The sequence below is a fragment of the Oncorhynchus masou genome, chromosome 30 (assembly GCF_036934945.1).
Source record: "Oncorhynchus masou masou isolate Uvic2021 chromosome 30, UVic_Omas_1.1, whole genome shotgun sequence".
In the NCBI taxonomy this organism is placed as follows: domain Eukaryota; kingdom Metazoa; phylum Chordata; class Actinopteri; order Salmoniformes; family Salmonidae; genus Oncorhynchus; species Oncorhynchus masou.
In genome coordinates, this window is record NC_088241.1 from 8,396,429 (window position 1) to 8,423,068 (window position 26,640).

Genomic DNA, 26,640 nt, shown 5'->3' on the forward strand with positions numbered 1-26,640 from the left:
TATATACATATGAGATGAGTAATGTAGGGTATGTAAACATTTTATTAAGTGGCATTGTTTAAAGTGGCTAGTGATACATTTTTACATAAATTTTTCCAATATTAAAGTGGCTGGAGTTGAGTCAGTATGTTGGCAGCAGCCACTCAATGTTAGAAATGGCTGATAAACAGTCTGATGGCCTTGAGATAGAAGCTGTTTTTCGGTCTCTCGGTCCCTGCTTTGACGCACCTGTACTGACTTCGCCTTCTGGATGATAACGGGGTGAACAGGCAGTGGCTCGGGTGGTTGTTGTCCTTGATGATCTTTATGGCCTTCCTGTGACATCGGGTGGTGTAGGTGACCTGAAGGGCAAGTAGTTTGCCCCGGGTGATGCGTTGTGCAGACCTCACTACCCTCTGGAGAGCCTTACGGTTGTGGGCGGAGCAGTTGCCGTACCAGGCGGTGATACAGCCCGACAGGATGCTCTCAATTGTGAATCTGTAAAATTTGTGAGAGCTTTTGGTGACAAGCCGAATTTCTTCAGCCTCCTGAGGTTGAAGAGGCGCTGCTGCGCTGTCTTCACCACGCTGTCTGTGTGGGTGGACCAATTCAGTTTGTCCGTGATGTGTACACCGAGGAACTTAAAACTTACTATACTCTCCACTACTGTCCCGTCGATGTGGATGGGGGTGCTCCCTCTGCTGTTTCCTGAAGTCCACGATCATCTCCTTTCTTTTGTTGACATTGTGTGTGAGGTTATTTTCCTGACACCACACTCCAAGGGCCCTCACCTCCTCCCTGTAGGCCATCTCGTTGTTGTTGGTAATCAAGCCTACCACTGTAGTGTCGTCTGCAAACTTGATGATTGAGTTGGAGGCGTGCATGGCCACGCAGTCGTGGGTGAACAGGGAGTACAGGAGAGGGCTCAGAACGCACCCATGTGGGGCACCAGTGTTGAGGATCAGTGGGGTGGAGATGTTGTTACCTACCCTCACCACCTGGGGGCGGCCCGTCAGGAAGTCCAGTACCCAGTTGCACAGGGCGGGGTCGAGAACCAGAGTCTCGAGCTTGATGACAAGTTTGGAGGGTACTGTGGTGTTAAACGCTAAGCTGTAGTCGATGAACAGCATTCTCACATTGGTATTCCTCTTGTCCAGATGGGTTAGGGCAGTGTGCAGTGTGGTTGCGATTGCATCGTCTGTGGACCTATTGGGGTGGTAAGCAAATTTGAGTGGGTCTAGTGTGCCAGGTAGGTTGGAGGTGATATACTAGTCCTTGACTAGTCTCTCAAAGCACTTCATGATGACGGAAGTGAGTGCTACGGGGCGGTAGTCGTTTAGCTCAGTTGCCTTAGCTTTCTTGGGAACAGGAACAATGGGGGCCCTCTTGAAGCATGTGGGAACAGCAGACTGGGATAAGGATTGATTGAATATGTCCGTAAACACACCAGCCTGCTGGTCTGCGCATGCTCTGAGGATACGGCTGGGGATGCCGTCTGTGCCTGCAGCCTTGCGAGGGTTGACACGTTTAAATGTTTTACTCATGTTGGCTGCAGTGAAGGAGAGTCCGCAGATTTTGGTAGCAGGTCGTGTCAGTGGCACTGTATTGTCCTCAAAGCGAGCAAAGAAGTTGTTTAGTTTGTCTGGGAGCAAGATATGCTGGTCCTCGATGGTGCTGGTTTTCTTTTTGTAATCTGTGATTGACTGTAGACCCTGCCACATACCTCTTGTGTCTGAGCCATTGAATTGAGACCCTACTTTGTCTCTATACAGACGCTTAGCTTGTTTGATTGCCTTGCGGAGGGAATAGCTACACGGTTTGTATTCGGTCATGTTTCCGGTCACTGTGCCCTGGTTAAAAGCAGTGGTTTGCGCTTTCAGTTTCGTGCGAATGCTGCCATCAATCCACGGTTTCTGGTTTGGGAATGTTTTAATCGTTGCTGTGGGTACGACATCGCCGATGCACTTGCTAATAAACTCGCTCACCGAATCAACGTATTCATCAATGTTGTTGTTTGACGCATTGTGGAACATATCCCAATCTACGTGATCAAAGCAATCTAGAAGCGTGGAATCAGATCGGACCAGCGTTGAACAGACCTGAGCGCAGGAGCTTCCTGTTTTAGTCTCTGTCTATAGGCAGGGAGCAACAAAAGCATGAGTCCATGGCCCCATCATGCCTGGTGTCAACGGTACAGGCTGGTGGCAGTGGTGTAATGGTATGGGAAATGTGTTCCTGGCGCACGTTAGGTCCCTTAATACCAATTGAGCAATGTTTGAACGACACAGCATATCTGTACATTGTTGCTGAACATAGCTACAGAGGGGTCCAACCCGGTACTAGATGCGTGTACCTAATAAGCTGACCACTGAGTATACATCTAATGACACTAGGTGGCCATGGCTCCCTTTATTGGCTGCATAATTAATCAAATTCGCATAAACATCGCAATATTGACATGTGCAATATCCATATATCATGCAATATTTTGAAACACCAATAAGCCGTGTGTTTGTCATCTCTCTACCTCTCCTCATGGCTGCTCCTCGCTGTTAGATTCACTATAAATTTGCATGCTGTTTTGTTAGGTTTAATGCAGTCAACAGATTGTTCCAAACAAGAATGATGTTGCTTTCCACTTTGCTTCTTAATATAAATCATTCTATGTCAAATGGTTCATCCAAGTGTTTTGATCTATATCGGAAGTCAAATTGCAATCGCAATATTTACTTGTTATTTTTAAATCGCTATTCAATTTTTTTGCCCACATCGTGCAGCCCTACCTCCTTTCACTCTCTCAGGGTGTTCCATCTTGTCTGTCCATTCACCTCTACACCACCACAAAACCATCCTGCCACGCCTTGTTCTTAACAGAATGCTGCACTTTTCTGCATTTTGACAAGCTTAGTGTAAAGACATAAGGGCAGAAGTCGCTCATACAGTCATGAAGAGGTGGGTGCTGTATGAGTGTACGGTTGGCCAGGGTAGCTCAAACAGATTAAGATTAGGATCACTTTATTGGTCAATTGCACACAAGGTCCAACCGAAAGTTGACTTCTGCTTTTAACCCAACTGAAAGACACACATACACACACAGGTTATTTTGGAGAGGTGCTAGGGGCTGCCACACTGGGTGCCCGGGGAGCTGTTGTTGTGCCTTTCTCAAGGGCACAATTGCATCTAGGATTTGATACCAGCAACCCTCTGGTTTCAGTTCATTTCCCAGACAGATTTCTCCCATCGGACCCAGAATTCCAACTAGCAACCCTCCGGTTGCTGGTTCACCTCTCTAACCGCTAGGCTACCTGCCTCCAACAGTTCATGGTAACGATCATCCCACCACATCTCACACAAAGGCACGCAGGACACCTTGACTATCTACTGTTTCCAGCATCTGCACAATGTGTCAACAAAGATTCAGCAGTGTGTTTCAGGGACTTTAGACACAAAGCTTGATTTCCCGTTGGTGGTTCCACACTTCGATACATCTGAGGAAAGTCCCAAATTGGCCCTGGTAACTAAAGAATCAGCTGGAGGCAAGCCGTTGTGTGTGTATTGCGGGGGGGTTGATGGCGTGAGATGTGCAATGACACAGAGGCCCAGATCAGAAGGCTATTTAAGGCTGTCCCTTTATTGGTCAATTGTACATAAAGTCACACTGAAATTTGACCTCTGCTTTATCTCAACCCCTCCAAAAGACACACATACATATACAGTTTGGAGGAGGGGGCTGCCGCATTGGGTGCCCGTGGAGGAGGAGTTGTGCGGGGTTAAGTGCCTTGCTCAAGGGCACAATGCCTTGCCCATCAGAACCCTGCAAACACTAAACCCTCCATGGAATGAGTTTGAAACCCCTGGATTAGATCACATTTTTTCTCACCACTTCCTGGTGCCAAATGCACTCTACGCAGAAATTGAGCATTGCGTGCCATTTTGCCATCTCCAGCAGCGTTTGTGCTAGTCCTAATTTAAAATCCGAAAAAAGCATTTGTCATCGTTGACATATTAGGTCAATCCATAGCCTAAACCGGGGTAAAACAGGAATTCTAACATTAAGTGAATTAAATCAATCATATGTCTTAATTAACATTGAACAAGAAACCTTTAATTTCTTAAAGGTGTTGTTTTTTTAAAAGTAGACCGTCAGAACGCACTGTTTGAGTTTGCAAACAGGAAGGTAAAGAGTTAATTCTTATACGAAAGGGAAAGCCCCAGTTTCGGGGATTTGGTTATGTGAATGAGAGAGACAGACAGTTTGATTCGTTGCAATAAAAGGAACATAATTGCCTACTGATTTTCTTCACTTGCCTACCTGCAGTTATATTGCTGTTGTTACCGTCAGTTTGGTTATTCGAAAGTCCTATTGATCATATTCAAAATATTTACCACAATTCAGTTGTGTGATTAAATTTATTTCAATTATCAGTGTCCACAAATTCTCAAAAGGAACATTTATGGATTTGGAGAATAGCCTCGAGACATTCTTGTTCTGGCATGGCAAATTACATTATTAAACTCCAAATGCAAAACGACATTTGGATACTTTCGTGGAGAAGGAGACTGTGCCGAGGCTATAGAAGACATCAATTGAATTGGCATTTGAATCACTGCTATGTTTTGAGACGACAAACTCCTGAGGCTGATTCCAGGATAATTGATCCGTGTTCATGCCGAGGACCATGACCATGAACGGTCACCAGACTCAAACCACAGTGCCACTGGATTTGCGCACCACAAAGAGGGAGTGTGGGAACGGTGCCGATGGAACTCCCACCAGCAAAGGTCGCTCGGTTCGGGCGAGAGTACCGTATCCCACTGCCCCACACACGGGGGATGACTGTCCAAACGGAAATGCCAGCCCGACTGTGGAGCCGCTGGATCATCGTTGTGGATCATCGTTGATAAAACCTCCTGTGAACACGGGAAACCCGTCAGTTCTGGAGAAAAATCACTCCCCAGTTGTAACTTCACACACGCCATTCACTCCGAACCCTGGTGAGCGCAGCACAACAGACACACGAACACGGGACATATCTTCCTCGAGGCTTCCTTTTAGGAAACGTCAATTTCCTACCGAATGGGAGACGCCGGAACAGTCACGTAACCCACCCGAGAGAGATGAGCGCTTATCCCCCTACAAAAACAAAGACTTGTGCAGCAGACCGAGTCCTCCAAATATTTTTTTAAAGAGCTACGACAATGAGAATATTGGTTCCCTGGCATCGGTCTCACACAGACAATTGTCCGATGCCCGCGATTTTGACAATGGACACCAAGGCGTCTCTCCGGCTCGTTCAATGCAAGCACTTCGTCCTTACTGTAAGTTAGTCGCCCTGGCAAAAGACACGTAAAAAAAATATTAAAATGAAAGTGTACAGCCCATTACATTATTATTTAAAGTTTATCCCATCGCATTTTCATGTGTTTTTTTTCTCTCCTAAAAATGCGTAATCATATCTGATAGTCATATCATAAGTGTATTAATTTGACTATAATCAAAGTTATTGGTTTGAAAGAGAATATACTTCTGAATCAGTTAGTGGGCATTTGCCTTTGAGTCAAACTGTTTTTTCTCTGTGGAATGTTCCTTCATAGATTGTGTGTCATTGTGCAGTGATGGTTAGTCCTGCTTTGAAAACCAAGTCATTGAGAAACTGTTTTGCCAGACCTTCCAGTGATTAAATTATTGAACTGATAAAAAACTTGCAAAACATGTCAATGGGTCATCATCTGTAATTTCCTTATTTCACATTATCGTACCAACCATCTCTCTCTATCTACCCCCTCCCTCCCTAGGTCACCCAGATCACTATCCAGGGTACCCATTCTACTCCTGGCCCAGCAGGTCACCGCTGGTTGTGAACGTGCCTGTCTCTCACCTCCAGTCCTCTCTTTACCCGACGGGACATACCGAACACCTGCTGGCAGATGTTGCCCAGGCGACGTGCCAAGACAACGACGGTGACACGTATGTTGTTTTTTTTAAACCCTACATGCATTGAACTTCAGTTAGTCTCATGAAGCAGATAGGGCCTAGTACTGTTGCCCTCTGAGGGTTCCTTGCTAACCCTGACTACCTGCAAGGCGCTATGGACTGGGTCGAGTTCAGTTGGTCATTTTTGTTTTCCATTTCACATATGACCCTGATCAGTTAGGTATGTGTTGGAGGGAGAGGAGATGTCACACAGTCTGTTTGTTTTGGTCTATGATTCACCTGGCTGAGGGGTGTTGGTGGTGAGAGAGAGGAGTGTGCTGTGTGTACCCTTATCACACCACACCACATTCTTTACCTTCATTTCACTTCCTGTCTCCGTAATGATTAATGGAGTCAATTCTCTGCTCTACTGCTCAGTGAAAGTGTCCCTGGGTGAGGGGGATTCTGGGATTGAACTTGACCTCTGTGATCTGTACTGTGTGTGTGTGTCGTGTTCTGTGTCTCTTTGCATTGTTTGTGTGAGTCTTCATATGAGAGACAGGCTTGTCTCTGAGAGGCTGGGATGACTATTAGAGTAAGGTGACTAGATAACAACACACACAAAAAATGAAGAAAGAAGATAAAAAATATCCCATGGAATAATTATATTTTTAAAATATTTTTTTAACCCCTACTTCACCCCAATTTGTGGTATCCAATTGGTAGTTACAGTCCTGTCATATCACTGCATCTCTCGTACGGACTCGTGAGAGGCGAAGGTCGAGAGCCGTGCGTTCTCCGAAACACAACCCAGCCAAGCCGCACTGCTTCTTGACACAACGCCCACTTAACCTGGAAGCCAGCTGCAGCAATGTGTGGGAGGAAACACCATGCACCTGGTGACCGTGTCAGCGTGCACTGTGCCCGGCCCGCCACAGGAGTCGCTAGTACGTGATGGGACAAGAACATCCCTGCCGGCCAAACCCTCCCCTAACCCGGACAACGCCCCATGGGTCTCCCGGTCATGGCCGGCTGCTCGCAGCCTGAACTCGAACCAGGTTCTCTAGTGGCACAGCTAGCACTGCGATGCAGCGTCTTAGACCACTGCGTCACTCGGGAGGCCGCCCACTGAATTATTTTTAACTATATATTTCCGCTACAGTCCTTTCAAATACTTTAATTATTTATAACACAAATGGATTAACCCCTCAAATGTTTCTTAATTTTAGCCTACCTTGGTCATTTTTGAATCACCCCAGTTTGGTAGCCTATGCCGTTGGAAAGGTTTTCTGGCTATGGGCATGGTTGTTCATGCAGTTGTTACAATGTATCACTGACCAAATGTTCTCATAGAAGGGAGCAAACAAGTTTGATAAAAGTGGTGAGACAAATTTTACATTGAAATCCGATTGCATACAGCTTTTGATTACTGAAATATCAGCCACAATTTAAATTCAGAGTTGCTTTTCTTTCTGGGGGATAATCAGGGACATTGCCAGTACTAGCCAGGGACAGGCCACCAAAATCGGGGATGTCTGGTCACCTTATGTTAGAGGTTAAGGAGTGGATGTGGTACATTCAATCACATGTTAATACCAACCTCACGCACCGATGCCCTCTCTGACCTTCTACACCTAAGCACTCACCTGTTCACTGACAGAAATGCGAGGACAATACAAAAATAGTCATGTGACTGAAATCATAAGTCCTTCCAAGCAAGTCATGTTCCTGTAGTTTAAGTGCCATGTGTCACTGTCATTTGCATCCCCTCACAAAAAAACACATGATCGAGAAAGTGCAGACCTGGCTGTGGGTTTTGAGCCATGGCAGTTCTGCTTGGGATGATTTCATGTGATGGAGAGCCCAGGGACCAGCACTGAAATCAATCAGGAAGAAAACACCTTGCAATCTGACCACAGGATGTTTAAGATGTATCAGTATTAAAGTGCATTTACATTTCAGTGCTCAATTTTTTTGTGCCTTTTTAAAAAATGTACTTTTACATTTTTTAAATAATCGAACAGTACCTAGGCGGTTGCACTGGGACTTTTGGGTGCTGTTCTTACGAAGTCAAACTACTTGATGAAGTGGTAGACTGTAAAGAAGTAAATTTCCCTGGCTGGTAGCTACTTGTATTGTGGTCTGTCTGATGAAAAGTTGGATTTCAGCAGAAAGACAGCGCCACTTCTCAGCCCCCCCACCATCCCCAAGTGTGTGTGTGTCTGTGTGTGTGTGTGTGTGTGCTTACGTCAATGGGGTGTTAATCCTCAGTTCTCATCGCCTCTGAGCCCCTCAGTTTCGGGAAAACCTCTGAGCGTGCGCCTCTCAATGTGTGACTGTGGTTTTCTCAGGTCTTTCTGTTTTCATTTCTCTGTGTTTTTAAATGAATGAGCTCAAAACCCAAACATCCGCTCCTCACTTCCTCGTTTACCGCTTTCTCTCTCTCTCTCTCTCTCTCTCTCTCTCTCTGTCATCGATCTCTCTCGCTTTTTCTTCTGATCATTTCCCTGCTTATCTCTCACTAACACTCTCACCCCTGTCTCATTCGCCCCTGTTCATCTCTGACCCCTCTGTGACACACTCCCCTCCCTGATCATCTCTGACCCTCTGTGACACACTCCCCTCCCTGTTCATCTCTGACCCCTCTGTGACACACTCCCCTCCCTGTTCATCTCTGACCCCTCTGTGACACACTCCCCTCCCTGTTCATTGTCCTTCGAGCTGCTTGAATGAAAGACAGGTGTGTAGTCAGTGCAGTAACATTGGGACAGTTCACAATGTATTCGAGTGTAGTCATGCTTACAGTGCCTTGCGAAAGTATTTGGCCCCCTTGAACTTTGCAACCTTTTGCCACATTTCAGGCTTCAAACGTAAAGATATAAAACTGTATTTTTCTGTGAAGAATCAACAACAAGTGGGACACAATCATGAAGTGGAACGACATTTATTGGATATTTCAAACTTTTTTAACTAATCAAAAACTGAAAAATTGGGCGTGCAAAATTATTCAGCCCCTTTACTTTCAGTGCAGCAAACTCTCTCCAGAAGTTCAGTGAGGATCTCTGAATGATCCAATATTGACCTAAATGACTAATGATGATAAATACAATCCACCTGTGTGTAATCAAGTCTCCGTATAAATGCACCTGCACTGTGATAGTCTCAGAGGTCCGTTAAAAGCGCAGAGAGCATCATGAAGAACAAGGAACACACCAGGCAGGTCCGAGATACTGTTGTGAAGAAGTTTAAAGCCGGATTTTGATCCAAAAAGATTTCCCAAGCTTTAAACATCCCAAGGAGCACTGTGCAAGCGATAATATTGAAATGGAAGGAGTATCAGACCACTGCAAATCTACCAAGACCTGGCCGTCCCTCTAAACTTTCAGCTCATACAAGGAGAAGACTGATCAGAGATGCAGCCAAGAGGCCCATTATCACTCTGGATGAACTGCAGAGATCTACAGCTGAGGTGGGAGACTCTGTCCATAGGACAACAATCAGTCGTATATTGCACAAATCTGGCCTTTATGGAAGAGTGGCAAGAAGAAAGCCATTTCTTAAAGATATCCATAAAAAGTGTTGTTTAAAGTTTGCCACAAGCCACCTGGGAGACACACCAAACATGTGGAAGAAGGTGCTCTGGTCAGATGAAACCAAAATTGAACTTTTTGGCAACAATGCAAAATGTTATGTTTGGCGTAAAAGCAACACAGCTCATCACCCTGAACACACCATACCCACTGTCAAACATGGTGGTGGCAGCATCATGGTTTGGGCCTGCTTTTCTTCAGCAGGGACAGGGAAAGTGGTTAAAATTGATGGGAAGATGGATGGAGCCAAATACAGGACCATTCTGGAAGAAAACCTGATGGAGTCTGCAAAAGACCTGAGACTGGGATGGAGATTTGTCTTCCAACAAGACAATGATCCAAAACATAAAGCAAAATCTAGAATGGAATGGTTCAAAAATAAACATATCCAGGTGTTAGAATGGCCAAGTCAAAGTCCAGACCTGAATCCAATCGAGAATCTGTGGAAAGAACGAGGTGGCACTACAAAGTATTAACTTAAGGGGGCTGAATAATTTTGCACGCCCAATTGTTCAGTTTGATTTGTTAAAAAAGTTAGAAATATCCAATTATTGTCGTTCCACTTCATGATTGTGTCCCACTTGTTGTTGATTCTTCACAAAAAAATACAGTTTTATATCTTTATGTTTGAAGCCTGAAATGTGGCAAATGGTCGCAAAGTTCAAGGGGGCCAAATACTTTCGCAAGGCACTATATAATACAGGTGCGGATGAAGTTTGTTCAGCAGTTCCTTGTAAACCACATGTATTGTACCCAACAACTTTGGCTCACTGCTGTGCTTGGCAAGGGATATGCATCCAACTTTGCAGACATGTATGTAGGGGCGGGGTCAATAAACTGGAGTAAATAGCTATAGTGCTGCCATGGCAAAAATCGAATCAAACTTTATTTATATAGCACATTTCTTAGAAGATACATTTGCATTTCAAAGTGCTTCACAAATTAAATAGTATAACAAAATAAGTGGACATGAGACTAATTGATTGAAATAAATATAGAATGGTATAAAAAAAGTAAATAGTATGACTAAAAGCACCTTACGTAAAAGCACGGCTAGAAAGGTATGTTTTGAGATTTTTCTTTAAAATGTCTCCAGTTTCTGAGGCCCGCCCTTAGATCCTCCGGCAGGCTGTTCCCAAGGTCAGGACCATAGAGGCTGCTTTAAAGATCAATAAAGCAATTTTTTTTTAAATTGTTTCTAAAACTGACAGGCAACCATAAAGGCTATGTCAGGCTTCAGACCTAGGGTGGCTCAGTTGTTAGAGCTTGGTGCTTGAAATGTCAGAGTTGTGGGTTCAATTCCCACAGGGGTCCAATTTGCAAAAAGTAAGAAATGTATGCATTCTGGATAAGAGGGTCTGCTAAATGACAAAGGGTTTTTAAAAATTATTTATTGTAAGTTGGACTGTGGTGTGTTTCTGGTTCCCCTTTGTTTAATACACCTGCCTTAGAGTCATCACTCTCTCAGCTGGTCTGCTGGCCACAGCAACCCGCATTCTCACGCCTCCCCCAAAACAGGATACCACATGTACGCCACTGCCAGTCTCTGTCGCTCAGTGTGTGTGTGTGTTTGAGTGCGGCCCAGCGCCCCTGCGTCAGTGTGCTTTGGGTTATCTGGGGCTGTGGTCTGCCCCACTTCCAGGAACAGGAGAGAGTACAGTTTCATCTTGAGAGAAAGAGAGCGAGGAACCTTGTTCAAGTGTGTGATAATCTCACCATTGCACTGAATGGAGACACTTGTTACTCGGTCAGTTGGGTGTTGATAGCTTTTTAAGGAATGTTGGTAGAGGCACCTCGCAAATACTACACTTGGGACTCTTTTTAATCAGAACTGATGCCATTACTGTTGTCATCCTCATTGTGCTGCAATAATGCATGTTTGTTGTCTACTCACATACTCCACAAATACAATTTTTACTATGTGACGAAAAGACTCTGCTGCAGATTCATTAATTCTGCTTCCTCACTGCATGGGAGAACCCAGTCAGTTGTTTTTGATGGGTTACCTATTATCACTCTAATCACTTGAGTGCCAATGTTGATCTGGTGGGAGTTATTAGGCAAATTAAGATGAGCTGCGGACAGACATACAGTGCCTTGCGACAGTATTCACCCCCCCGGAATTTTTCCTATTTTATTACAACCTGGAATTAAAATAGATTGGGGGGGGGTTGTATCATTTGATCACACAACATGCCTACCACTTTGAAGATGCAAAATATTTTTTTGTGAAACAAACAAGAAGACAAAAAACCCAGAACTTGACTGTGCATAACTATTCACCCCCTCCCCTTTCCCCCAAAATCAATACTTTGTTGAGCCACCTTTTGCAGCAATTACAACTGCAAGTCTCTATAAGCTTGGCACATCTAGCCACTGGGAGTTTTGCCCATTCTTCAAGGCAAAACTGCTCCAGCTCCTTCAAGTAGGATGGGTTCCGCTGGTACAGTGCCTTGCGAAAGTATTCGGCCCCCTTGAACTTTGCGACCTTTTGCCACATTTCAGGCTTCAAACATAAAGATATGAAACTGTATTTTTTTGTGAAGAATCAACAACAATTGGGACACAATCATGAAGTGGAACGACATTTATTGGAAATTTCAAACGTGTTTAACAAATCAAAAACTGAAAAATTGGGCGTGCAAAATTATTCAGCCCCTTTACTTTCAGTGCAGCAAACTCTCTCCAGAAGTTCAGTGAGGATCTCGGAATGATCCAATGATGACCTAAATGACTAATGATGATAAATACAATCCACCTGTGTGTAATCAAGTCTCCGTATAAATGCACCTGCACTGTGATAGTCTCAGAGGTCCGTTAAAAGCGCAGAGAGCATCATGAAGAACAAGGAACACACCAGGCAGGTCCGAGATACTGTTGTGAAGAAGTTTAAAGCCGGATTTGGATACAAAAAGATTTCCCAAGCTTTAAACATCCCAAGGAGCACTGTGCAAGCGATAATATTGAAATGGAAGGAGTATCAGACCACTGCAAATCTACCAAGACCTGGCCGTCCCTCTAAACTGTCAGCTCATACAAGGAGAAGACTGATCAGAGATGCAGCCAAGAGGCCCATGATCACTCTGGATGAACTGCAGAGATCTACAGCTGAGGTGGGAGACTCTGTCCATAGGACAACAATCAGTCGTATATTGCACAAATCTGGCCTTTATGGAAGAGTGGCAAGAAGAAAGCCATTTCTTAAAGATATCCATAAAAAGTGTTGTTTAAAGTTTGCCACAAGCCACCTGGGAGACACACCAAACATGTGGAAGAAGGTGCTCTGGTCAGATGAAACCAAAATTGAACTTTTTGGCAACAATGCAAAACATTATGTTTGGCGTAAAAGCAACACAGCTCATCACCCTGACCACACCATCCCCACTGTCAAACATGGTGGTGGCAGCATCATGGTTTGGGCCTGCTTTTCTTCAGCAGGGACAGGGAAGATGGTTAAAATTGATGGGAAGATGGATGGAGCCAAATACAGGACCATTCTGGAAGAAAACCTGATGGAGTCTGCAAAAGACCTGAGACTGGGACAGAGATTTGTCTTCCAACAAGACAATGATCCAAAACATAAAGCAAAATCTACAATGGAATGGTTCAAAAATAAACATATCCAGGTGTTAGATTGGCCAAGTTAAAGTCCAGACCTGAATCCAATCGAGAATCTGTGGAAAGAACTGAAAACTGCTGTTCACAAATGCTCTCCATCCAACCTCACTGAGCTCGAGCTGTTTTGCAAGGAGGAATGGGAAAACATTTCAGTCTCTCGATTTGCAAAACTGATAGAGACATACCCCAAGCGACTTACAGCTGTAATAGCAGCAAAAGGTGGCGCTACAAAGTATTAACTTAAGGGGTCTGAATCATTTTGCACGGCCAATTTTTCAGTTTTTGATTTGTTTAAAAAGTTTGAAATATCCAATAAATGTCGTTCCACTTCATGATTGTGTCCCACTTGTTGTTGATTCTTCACAAAAATATACAGTTTTATATCTTTATGTTTGAAGCCTGAAATGTGGCAAAAGGTCGCAAAGTTCAAGGGGGCCGAATACTTTCGCAAGGCACTGTATATAGCAATCTTTAAGTCATACCACAGATTCTCAATTGAATTGAGGTCTGGGCTTTGACTAGGCCATTCCAAGACATTTTAAATGTTTCCCCTTAAACCACTCGAGTGTTGCTTTAGCAGTATGCCTAGGGTCATTGTTCTGCTGGAAGGTAAACCTCTTTCCCAGTCTCAAATCTCTGGAAGACTGAAACAGGTTTCCCTCAAGAATTTCCCTGTATTTAGCGCCATCCATCATTCCTTCAATTCTGACCAGTTTCCCAGTCCCTGCCGATGGAAAAACATCCCCACAGCATGATGCTGGGATGGTCTTCTCGGGGTGATGAGAGGTGTTGGGTTTGCGCCAGACATAGCGTTTTCATTGATGGCCAAAATGCAACATTTTTTTCTCATCTGACCAGATGAGGCTAATACAAATGTGTTTGCTTATTTTTTTCTTTAATGCAACCGCTGTGTCTGATTTCAAAAAAACTTTATGGAACAAGCAAACCATGCAATAATCTGAGACAGCGCTCAGAAAAATAGTCACAATAGCCGCCATGTCAACATAAACAAGAAATGACATGATAAATATTCCCCTACCTTTGATGATCTTTATCAGAAAGCAGTCCAGAAATCCCAGGTCCACAATAAATGTTTGTTTTGTTCGATAATGTCAGTTATCGAACAAAACTACTTCCGGGTTGGAGCGAGCGGTCGCATCTACACTTCGGTCCGCAGGTAGTATAACTTTTCATTACATTTCATTATAGTACAACGGTTTGATTTGTCTAATCTTAGCAATTTCTTCTTAGCTAGCTACATAGCCGTCTTTGTATCAAAGATAATTGCGTAATTATCGTATTTCGTCGTCCTAACGTAGTCTACACTGCTATCTGCCCAGCAGCTAGCTAACGTCCACCGTCTACCGAATACCAGCACTGTAGAAACTATTACACTCAACTGAACGACTTGATTAGTGTAGTGTTAGCTAGCTACATAGTTTTCTTTGCTGTCTTCGTATCCAAGATAATTGTGTAGTTTAGAGTGTGTAGACTTAGAGTGATTATCTTAATTTACCGAGGTTAGCTAGCCAGCTATTTGTCGTCCTTAACGTAGGAGATACTGCTAGCTAGCTAGCCAACAGCTAGCCAACGTCTACCGAATAGAACTTCAACAACCCGGTCAACATTCCGCTTCGCTCCACAGGTAGTATCACATTTTCATTTCACTTCATTACAGTACAACGGTTTGATTTGTTTGATCGTAGCTAGCTAGCTACATAGCCGTCTGTGTATCAAAGACAATTGTGTAGTCTAGAGCGATTTTATAGGTTAGCTAGCCAGCTATTGTCGTTCTTTCAACGTAACGTAACGTAATCAACACTGCTAGCTAGCCAGCTAGCCCCCGAATAGCAGCACTGTAGAAACTATTACACTCAACGGAACGACTTGATTAGTGTAGTGTCAACAACGCAGCCACTGCCAGCTAGCCTACAAAGTCAACAACGCAGCCACTGCCAGCTAGCCTACTCCAGCAGTACTGTATCATTTCAATCATTTTAGTCAATAAGATTCTTGCTACGTAAGCTTAACTTTCTGAACATTCGAGACGTGTAGTCCACTTGTCATTCCAATCTCCTTTGCATCAGCGTAGCCTCTTCTGAAGCCTGTCAACTATGTGTCTATCTATCCCTGTTCTCTCCTCTCTGCACAGACCATACAAACGCTCCACACCGCGTGGCCGCGGCCACCCTAATCTGGTGGTCCCAGCACGCACGACCCACGTGGAGTTCCAGGTCTCCGGTAGCCTCTGGAACTGCCGATCTGCGGCCAACAAGGCAGAGTTCATCTCAGCCTATGCCTCCCTCCAGTCCCTCGACTTCTTGGCACTGACGGAAACATGGATCACCACAGATAACACTGCTACTCCTACTGCTCTCTCTTCGTCCACCCACGTGTTCTCGCACACCCCGAGAGCTTCTGGTCAGCGGGGTGGTGGCACCGGGATCCTCATCTCTCCCAAGTGGTCATTCTCTCTTTCTCCCCTTACCCATCTGTCTATCGCCTCCTTTGAATTCCATGCTGTCACAGTTACCAGCCCTTTCAAGCTTAACATCCTTATCATTTATCGCCCTCCAGGTTCCCTCGGAGAGTTCATCAATGAGCTTGATGCCTTGATAAGCTCCTTTCCTGAGGACGGCTCACCTCTCACAGTCCTGGGCGACTTTAACCTCCCCACGTCTACCTTTGACTCATTCCTCTCTGCCTCCTTCTTTCCACTCCTCTCCTCTTTTGACCTCACCCTCTCACCTTCCCCCCCTACTCACAAGGCAGGCAATACGCTCGACCTCATCTTTACTAGATGCTGTTCTTCCACTAACCTCATCGCAACTCCCCTCCAAGTCTCCGACCACTACCTTGTATCCTTTTCCCTCTCGCTCTCATCCAACACTTCCCACACTGCCCCTACTCGGATGGTATTGCGCCGTCCCAACCTTCGCTCTCTCTCCCCCGCTACTCTCTCCTCTTCCATCCTATCATCTCTTCCCTCTGCTCAAACCTTCTCCAACCTATCTCCTGATTCTGCCTCCTCAACCCTCCTCTCTTCCCTTTCTGCATCCTTTGACTCTCTATGTCCCCTATCCTCCAGGCCGGCTCGGTCCTCCCCTCCCGCTCCGTGGCTCGACGACTCATTGCGAGCTCACAGAACAGGGCTCCGGGCAGCCGAGCGGAAATGAAGGAAAACTCGCCTCCCTGCGGACCTGGCATCCTTTCACTCCCTCCTCTCTACATTTTCCTCCTCTGTCTCTGCTGCTAAAGCCACTTTCTACCACTCTAAATTCCAAGCATCTGCCTCTAACCCTAGGAAGCTCTTTGCCACCTTCTCCTCCCTCCTGAATCCTCCTCCCCCTCCCCCCTCCTCCCTCTCTGCAGATGACTTCGTCAACCATTTTGAAAAGAAGGTCGACGACATCCGATCCTCGTTTGCTAAGTCAAACGACACCGCTGGTTCTGCTCACACTGCCCTACCCTGTGCTCTGACCTCTTTCTCCCCTCTCTCTCCAGATGAAATCTCGCTTCTTGTGACGGCCGGCCGCCCAACAACCTGCCCGCTTGACCCTATCCCCTCCTCTCTTCTCCAGACCATTTCCGGAGACCTTCTCCCTTACCTCACCTCGCTCATCAACTCATCCCTGACCGCTGGCTACGTCCCTTCCGTCTTCAAGAGAGCGAGAGTTGCACCCCTTCTGAAAAAACCTACACTCGATCCCTCTGATGTCAACAACTACAGACCAGTATCCCTTCTTTCTTTTCTCTCCAAAACTCTTGAACGTGCCGTCCTTGGCCAGCTCTCCCGCTATCTCTCTCAGAATGACCTTCTTGATCCAAATCAGTCAGGTTTCAAGACTAGTCATTCAACTGAGACTGCTCTTCTCTGTAACACGGAGGCGCTCCGCACTGCTAAAGCTAACTCTCTCTCTCCTCTGCTCTCATCCTTCTAGACCTATCGGCTGCCTTCGATACTGTGAACCATCAGATCCTCCTCTCCACCCTCTCCGAGTTGGGCATCTCCGGCGCGGCCCACGCTTGGATTGCGTCCTACCTGACAGGTCGCTCCTACCAGGTGGCGTGGCGAGAATCTGTCTCCTCACCACGCGCTCTCACCACTGGTGTCCCCCAGGGCTCTGTTCTAGGCCCTCTCCTATTCTCGCTATACACCAAGTCACTTGGCTCTGTCATAACCTCACATGGTCTCTCCTATCATTGCTATGCAGACGACACACAATTAATCTTCTCCTTTCCCCCTTCTGATGACCAGGTGGCGAATCGCATCTCTGCATGTCTGGCAGACATATCAGTGTGGATGACGGATCACCACCTCAAGCTGAACCTCGGCAAGACGGAGCTGCTCTTCCTCCCGGGGAAGGACTGCCCGTTCCATGATCTCGCCATCACAGTTGACAACTCCATTGTGTCCTCCTCCCAGAGCGCTAGGAACCTTGGCGTGATCCTGGACAACACCCTGTCGTTCTCAACTAACATCAAGGCGGTGGCCCGTTCCTGTAGGTTCATGCTCTACAACATCCGCAGAGTACGACCCTGCCTCACACAGGAAGCGGCGCAGGTCCTAATCCAGGCACTTGTCATCTCCCGTCTGGATTACTGCAACTCACTGTTGGCTGGGCTCCCTGCCTGTGCCATTAAACCCCTACAACTCATCCAGAACGCCGCAGCCCGTCTGGTGTTCAACCTTCCCAAGTTCTCTCACGTCACCCCGCTCCTCCGCTCTCTCCACTGGCTTCAAGTTGAAGCTCGCATCCGCTACAAGACCATGGTGCTTGCCTACGGAGCTGTGAGGGGAACGGCACCGCAGTACCTCCAGGCTCTGATCAGGCCCTACACCCAAACAAGGGCACTGCGTTCATCCACCTCTGGCCTGCTCGCCTCCCTACCACTGAGGAAGTACAGTTCCCGCTCAGCCCAGTCAAAACTGTTCGCTGCTCTGGCCCCCCAATGGTGGAACAAACTCCCTCACGACGCCAGGACAGCGGAGTCAATCACCACCTTCCGGAGACACCTGAAACCCCACCTCTTTAAGGAATACCTAGGATAGGATAAAGTAATCCTTCTCACCCCCCCTTAAATGATTTAGATGCACTATTGTAAAGTGGCTGTTCCACTGGATGCCATAAGGTGAATTCACCAATTTGTAAGTCGCTCTGGATAAGAGCGTCTGCCAAATGACTTAAATGTAAATGTAAATGTTATTTATGTCCAAATACCTCCTTTTGTTATCGCGTTTGGTATACATATCCAAACGGTCATTCTGGTCAGCGTTACGTCGGACAAAAACTTCAAAAATGTATATTACAGGTCGAAGAAGCATTTCAAACTAAGTACAAAATCAATCATTAGGATGTTAACATATAGCTTCAATAAAGTTCCAACCGGAGTATTCCTTTGTATCTTGATGAGCAATGGAACGCAAGTGGATACCATGAGGAATGCGCGTGTTCAGAAAATGGCTGACTGCCAGTCACCTGAGATTCTGCTCTCATTCAGTCCCACAACACAGTAGAAGTCTCATTCAAATTTCTATAGATGGTTGACATCTAGTGAAAGCCCTAGGAAGTGCAACATTAGTATCTCAAGGGGATTTCATTGGGAACTGTGGTGAATACATACCAAGCTCAGATTTCTCACTTCCTGTTTTCAATAATCCACCTGTTTCCCTCGTTCAAAATGCATACAAAGGAATCCCAAAAGTTACCAATAAACTTCGTCCAAACAAGTCAAACAACAACGACTGAGTCAGTCTTAAATTTGACCATTTATTTACATATTAGGGTACCTGAGGATTGATTAGAAACGTTTTTTGACTTGTAGTTTTCCGAGGTGGCTCTTATTTTGACTGTCTTGTGGAGCGAGTGGATGAGGGCGCACACTTCGTTATTTATCGCCGGTGTTCAATACCGGCGATAAATAACGAAGTGTGCGCCCTCATCCATTCGCGCCACAAGACAACAGTCTAAATGAGAGCCACCTAGGAAAACTACAAATTCAAGCTCATTTTTCAAAAAACAAGCTGAAACCCTTCCTAAAGACTGACATCTAGTGGAAGCCATATCAACTGCAATCTGGGAGGATTTCTTTTGATTTTCCCATAGACGGCCATTATGGGTGGTCACCTGCCATATCAGTTCTGTTATACTCAGACATTATTTTAACAGTTGTAGAAACTTCAGTGTTTTCTATCCAATTCTACCAATTATATGCATATCCTAGCTTCTGGGCCTGAGTAACATGCAGTTTACTTTGGGCACCTCAGTCATCCGAACTTCCAAATACTGCCCCCTATCCCTAAGAAGTTTTAAGCAATGGCTTTTTTCTGGTCACTATTCCGCAAAGCCTAGCTCTGTGGGGTGTACGACTTAAAGTGGTCCAATCTGTGATTGGAGTGATAAATGATCAGATGGTCATGTACAGATAGAGATATTGGTGTGCAAAAGAGCAGAAAAGTAAATAAATAAAAACAGTATGGGGATGAGGTAGGTAAAATTGGGTGGGCTATTTACTAATAGACTATGTACAGCTGCAGCGATCGGTTAGCTGCTCAGATAGCAGATGTTTGAAGTTGGTGAGGGAGATAAGTCTCCAACTTCAGCGATTTTTGCAATTCGTTCCAGTCACAGGAAGCAGAGGAACGAAAGGCGGCCAAATTAGGTGTTGGCTTCAGGGATGATCAGTGAGATACACCTGCTGGAGCGTGTGCTACGGGTGGGTGTTGCCATCGTGATCAGTGAACTGAGATAAGGCGGAGCTTTACCTAGCATGGACTTGTAGATGACCTGGAGCCAGTGGGTCTGGCGACGAATATGTAGCGAGGGCCAGCCGACGAGAGCATACAGGTCGCAGTGGTGGGTGCTATAAGGTGCTTTAGTAACAAAACGGATGGCACTGTGATAAACTGCATCCAGTTTGCTGAGTAGAGTGTTGGAAGCTATTTTGTAGATGACATCGCCGAAGTCGAGGATCGGTAGTATAGTCAGTTTTACTAGGGTAAGTTTGGCGGCGTGAGTTTGTTGCGGAATAGAAAGCCGACTCTAGATTTGATTTTTAGATTAGAGATGTTTGATATGAGTCTGGAAGGAGAGTTTACAGTCTAGCCAGACACCTAAGTACTTATAGATGTCCACATATTCTAAGTCGGAACCATCCAGGGTGGTGATGCTAGTCGGGCGTGCGGGTTCAGGCAGCGAACGGTTGAAAAGCATGCATTTGGTTTTACTAGCGTTTAAGAGCAGTTGGAGGCCACGGAAGGAGTGTTGTATGGCATTGAAGCTCGTTTGGAGGTTAGATAGCACAGTGTCCAAGGTCGGGCTGGAAGTATACAGAATGGTGTCGTCTGCGTAGAGGTGGATCAGGGAATCGCCCGCAGCAAGAGCAACATCATTGATATATACAGAGAAAAGAGTCAGCCCGAGAATTGAACCCTGTGGCACCCCCATAGAGACTGCCAGAGGACCAGACAGCATGCCCTCCGATTTTACACACTGAACTCTGTCTGCAAAGTAGTTGGTGAACCTTGACTCTTGACTATTTGCGCAAGGGATAAGTAGTTTCCACGGGATCAAAGCATTATTCTTTTCTCCCCCTTTCACGCTGAGTGGTTATCGAAAGAGAGCTAAAAATGTATTTCAAATAGTCTACGTTGAGGATGACCTTGTCATTCTCAAGGGATGTAAAAACAGACTTAGTTGACACGCTGTTTGAGGTGAAGAAAAAATTACTTTCAGAAGTTCCACTGTGGTGGTGAGTTAAGACAATCAGAAATACTATCAGATCCCCAAATGGGCACATTTACAGCCTACATTTGCGCACAGACCAGGTAGCCTATGCCTACTTCTATGTATAGTCAGGTGCTCGTCCTTACTCAACATTAACAGAAGCGACTACAAATTACAATGAGTAAATTGACAACTCCTAAATGGAATGAAATAAACCAAAACTTGGTCCTCAGAAGTGTAGCCTAGGTGGTGCGATCCTCAAACAACGTGTCCACTCTGACAATGAGAATGGTAAAAGACTGTTGTAGTAATAACTTGAATGCATTAACAGCAATTACCATAAAACATTGTAGACTAGAAATCTGGGAAATTAAATGTACTACTGGTGATTTAGATGAGCAATCCCCATGGCCTCCGCAATGGTTTAGTCCACTGGGACAGGCGTGAATCCATCAGGTCACTTTTGCCATAAAAATATATATTATATACTGCTCGACCAACAGCCTATCGACCAAACAATCGACAAGTCGACTAAATGGGGTCAGCCATTTAGACAGATACCACATTCACAAGTGTATTTGTACGGTGTGTGTGGTGAGGGGTAGTATTTGTACGGTGTGTGTGTGGTGAGGGGTGGTATTTGTAAGGTGTGTGTGGTGAGGGGTGGTATTTGTACGGTGTGTGTGTGGTGAGGGGTGGTATTTGTACGGTGTGTGTGTGTGGTGAGGGGTGGTATTTGTACGGTGTGTGTGTGTGTGTGGTGAGGGGTGGTATTTGTACGGTGTGTGTGTGGTGAGGGGTGGTATTTGTACGGTGTGTGTGTGTGTGTGTGTGTGTGGTGAGGGGTGGTATTTGTACGGTGTGTGTGTGGTGAGGGGTGGTATTTGTACGGTGTGTGTGTGTGTGTGTGTGTGTGGTGAGGGGTGGTATTTGTACGGTGTGTGTGTGGTGAGGGGTGGTATTTGTACGGTGTGTGTGTATGTGTGTGGTGAGGGGTGGTATTTGTACGGTGTGTGTGTGGTGAGGGGTGGTATTTGTACGGTGTGTGTGTGGTGAGGGGTGGTATTTGTACGGTGTGTGTGTGGTGAGGGGTGGTATTTGTACGGTGTGTGTGTGGTGAGGGGTGGTATTTGTACGGTGTGTGTGTGGTGAGGGGTGGTATTTGTACGGTGTGTGTGTGGTGAGGGGTGGTATTTGTATGGTGTGTGGTGGTATGTATGGTGTGTGGTAAGGGGTGGTATTTGTATGGTGTGTGGTGAGGGGTGGTATTTGTGTGGTTAGGGGTGGTATTTGTATTGTGTGTGTGTGTGTGTGTGGTGAGGGGTGGTATTTGTATGGTGTGTGGTGAGGGGTGGTATTTGTATGGTGTGTTGTGAGGGGTGGTATTTGTACGGTGTGTGTGTGTGTGGTGAGGGGTGGTATTTGTATGGTGTGTGGTGAGGGGTGGTATTTGTATGGTGTGTGGTGGTATGTATGGTGTGTGGTAAGGGGTGGTATTTGTATGGTGTGTGGTGAGGGGTGGTATTTGTGTGGTTAGGGGTGGTATTTGTATTGTGTGTGTGTGTGTGTGGTGAGGGGTGGTATTTGTATGGTGTGTGTGGTGAGGGGTGGTATTTGTATGGTGTGTGTGTGTGGTGAGGGGTGGTATTCGTATGGTGTGTGTGTGTGTGTGTGTGTGTGGTGAGGGGTGGTATTTGTATGGTGTGTGTGTGTGGTGAGGGGTGGTATTTGTACGGTGTGTGTGTGTAGTGAGGGGTGGTATTTGTATGGTGATGGGTGGTTCTCACTTACCGGTAAGGGGAGCTTTGAGGAAAGAACCGACACACACGGCCAAACAATTTCTACTTTTCACACTGATCAGACGGCTGAGTGGCTCCACTGTGCTGTATGGCCATTAGTCAGGTCAGATTGCGAGAGAAGGGCGTCAACACTGTTGCATGTTTTACTGTTATGAGACTGTCTTGTGGTCATCTTCAGTTGCATCAGTCACCACAGTTGCCGGTTAGACTTGTATGGAGATGGGTTTCAATTACAAAGACAAACTGTCATCCCTATTGTGTCTTTCTCTATGTGAAATATTTGTTTACTCAAGTTGAATAAGAAATGAGGAAAACAAGGTTGTATTGGCTATGGTTTGTTGACATGTTTTGGTCTGTGTTACACTAGCTACACGGATGAGATGGCTGGTTGTGATTGGTTAGACCTGCCTTTTGCATTGACGTCAGTCAAACACCCGCCTCCAAACCTCAGGCTCTGTATAATGTTACCACACATCTCCACACCTGTGCTATGCATTGTACGTGTTGTGTTGTGAAAGATGCATCCACCCAGCCACTCTGTTTGAATATGGTCTACGGTGACACAGCTGGATCAGAGATGAACAATGTCTCAATGATCAGTCTGATTTAGTAACATACTGCTCTGTATAACACAATATACTCCTAATGCATAATGTTAGGTTTAATTACTCATAAGTGCAGGTAGGCACGCACCTGTCTTCAAGAGAGGCAATAATGAGATCCACCCAAGGCCGTATGCTGATAAGTGGTCTGTTAGAACTTGCCTTAACTCAAGCTCAAAAAGAATGTAATGTTTCGGCTTGGCACCCAAATATTACTTCAGCTGTCAAGTCAGTCTCTCTCTGCCTGGTAAAACAGAGCTAAGCTGTATGACCTCTCCCTATCTCACACACGAGCCCTCCAACATAAAGTTGTGAATTATTATATATATTTTTAAACCTGTGTTCACTTTGATGTTGATGCTAAGGGAATTGTTGGTTCAAGCTATGGACTAGTACTACAATTTCTACTGAACAAAAATACAAAACGCAACATGCAACAATTTCAAATATGTAACTAAGTTACAGTTCATGTAAGCAAATCAGTCAATTGAAATAAATTGATTAGGCCCTAATCTAAGAATTTCACATGAGTGGGAATACAGATACGCATTTGTTGGTCACATATACCTTAAAGGTAGAGGCTTGGATCAGAAAACTAGTCGGTATCTGGTGTGACTGATTTACCTCATTCAGCGCAACACATCCCCTTCAGAGTTGATCAGGCTGTTGATTGTGGCCTGTGGAATGTTGTCCCACTCGTCTTCAATGTCTGTGCGAAGTTACTGGATATTGGCAAGAACTGGGACACGCTGTCGTACACCGAGCCAGAGCATAAGTTGTAAGTTATTTTATATATATTTTTTTTAAATCTGTGTTCACTTTGTTGATGCTAAGGGAATTGTTGGCTCAAGCTATGGACTTGTACTACAATTTCTACTGAACAAAAGGCTCTGGTGATATCGGAGGATAATTGGCACGACAATGGGCCTCAGGATCGTGTCACGGTATCTCTGTGCATTCAAATTGCCATTGATACAATTAAATTATGTTCATGGGCTGTTATCTGGCAAAGGCTCTGGTGAACATTCCTGCAGTCAGCATACCAATTGCACACTCCCCCAACTTGAGACACCTGTGGTACTGTGTTGTGACAAAACTGCACATTTTAGTGGCATTTTATTGTCCCCAGCATCCCAAACATGCTCCATGGGTGACATGTCTGGTGAGTATGCAAGTCATGGAAGAATTCGGATATATTCAGCTTCCAGGAATTGCGTCACAGATCTTTGCGACATGGGGCTGTGCATTATCATGCTGAAACATGAGGTGATAGCAGCGGGTAATTGGCATGACAATGGGCCTAAGGATCGTTTCACGGTATCTCTGTGCATTCAAATTGCCATTAATAAAATAAAATTGTGTTCGTGGGCCGTAGCTTATGCCTTCCCGTACCATAACCCCACGGTCACTCCATTTACAACGTTGACATCAGCAAACCACTCGCCCACACGATGCCATACATGTTGTCTGTGGTTGTGAGGTTAGTTGGACGTACTGCCAAATTCTCTAAAACGGCATTGGAGGCGGCTTATGGTAGAGAAATGAACATTTAATTATCTGGCAAAGGCTCTGGTGAACTTTCCTGCAGTCAGCATACCAATTGCACACTCCCTCAACTTGAGACACCTGTGGTACTGTTGTGACAAAACTGCACAACTTTTACTGTCCCCAGCACAAGGTGCACCTGTCAATTCTAATTTTATTTGTCACGTGCCAAATACAACAGGTGTTGACCTTACCGTGAAATGTTTACTTACAAGCCCATAGCCACCAGTACAGTTCAAGGAATAATTAAGAAAATATTTACTAAATCAAAATAAAGTGAAAATAAAAAGCAACAGTAGAATAACATAACGAGTCTATATACAGGGGGCACCGGTACTGAGTAAATGTGCGGGGGTAGCAGCAGTATAAAAACAAAGGGAGGGAGGGGGGTTCAATGTAAATAGTCTGGGTGTCCATTTGATTGATTAATTGTTCATCAGTCTTATAACTTGGGGGTAGAAGCTGTTCGGGAGCCTTTTGGACCTAGACTTGGCGCTCGGTACCGCTTGCCATGCGGTAGCAGAGAGAACAGTCTATGACTTGGGTGACTGGAATCTTTGACCATTTTTTAGGCTTTCCTCTGACACTGCCTGGTATATAGGTCCTGGATGGCAGGAAGCTTGGCCCAAGTGATGTACTGGGCCGTACATACTACCCACTGTAGGGCCTTACGGTCAGATACTGAACAGTTGCTGTGTAATGATCATGTTGTTTAATCAGCTTCTTGATGTGCCACACCTGTCAGGTGGATGGATTATCTTGGCAAAGGAGAAATGCTCACAAACAGGGATGTAAACATTTTTAGAAATAAGCTTTTGGAACATTTCTGGGATCTTTTATTTCAGCTCATGAAAACAACACTTGTGTTTATTTTTGTTCAGTGTAGTTATGTGGAGGAATGTATGACATTATCAACTCACAATTCTCTGAAAGAGAATGACATGTTTTTGTCTCGGGACATTACATTTGTATTGTGTAGGCCTGCAGCACGTATCATTTGTGACCAGTGTTAGAAAGCCAAGGTAGATGCTGGAGATTTAAAAAGGTTTTCCGCTAAATTTGTTTTGTATAAGAGCTGTCTTTTGAGCAATGCATGAAAGATGGTCTCTGTGTGTGGAGGCCTACGTATTTTCTTTGTCTTCCATTTCCTCTTTGCAGTATGCAAATATGTTGTTACTCATCTCCTCAGACTTCAGTTGTATGTGCAGTAGGTAGACATGCCAAACACCAATATGTTCTTTAGTCTGTTGTAATGGACAATAGATCAGGAAGTAAACAAAGCTTATTACCATAAATTTGTGCTAACCCCAAATTCTTAGTGAAGGTACTTTTAAATGACTTTCTTAATGTCCCTACCCAATTTCCTGTCAACCTTTGTCTCTTGTTCTGCATTTACGATCGATATTCATTGGAGGAAGCTGAAAGACATGAAAACACACAGAAAGACCCTAATGGAGACCATAGTTCTAATGGTGATTATCTTCCCAAAAACAGAGGGCCGTGCCATTGTCACACAACAGGAAATTACATCAAACCAAACAGGTGTTTACTGAAAAAAAAATATATATATATATATATATATATATTTATATTGTGTGTGTATCAAAAACAAGGACATTTCTAAGTGACCCCACTGTAGATATTCCATTAAAAAAGGCAGTTTCCAGCTACAATAGTCATTTACAACATTACCAATGCCTACACTGTATTTCTGATCAATTTGATGTTATTTTTAATGGACCCAAAAAAAAGTGATTTTCTTTAAAAAACCAGGACATTTCTAAGTGACCCCAAGCTTTTGAACGTGTGTGTGTGTAATGTGTTTGTACACTTATCGTTCAAAAATATATACACACAAAACCGTTG

General features: G+C 44.9%; 1 protein-coding gene across 2 annotated transcripts in view; it reads left to right on the forward strand.

Annotated features, from left to right (window-relative positions):
- Positions 1–4,200: 4,200 nt before the first annotated feature.
- LOC135521979 (B-cell lymphoma 3 protein homolog) overlaps positions 4,201–26,640 on the forward strand; it is a 35,979-nt gene continuing 13,539 nt past the window's right edge. The window contains exons 1-2 of one of the 2 annotated variants that reach the window (XM_064947827.1): positions 4,201–5,298; positions 5,776–5,947. In XM_064947827.1, coding sequence (XP_064803899.1) covers positions 4,647–5,298; positions 5,776–5,947 — 824 coding nt within the window. In that variant the 5' untranslated portion in view covers positions 4,201–4,646. The remainder of the gene's footprint in view (positions 5,299–5,775; positions 5,948–26,640) is intronic. The other variant, XM_064947828.1, reaches the window with a different exon arrangement.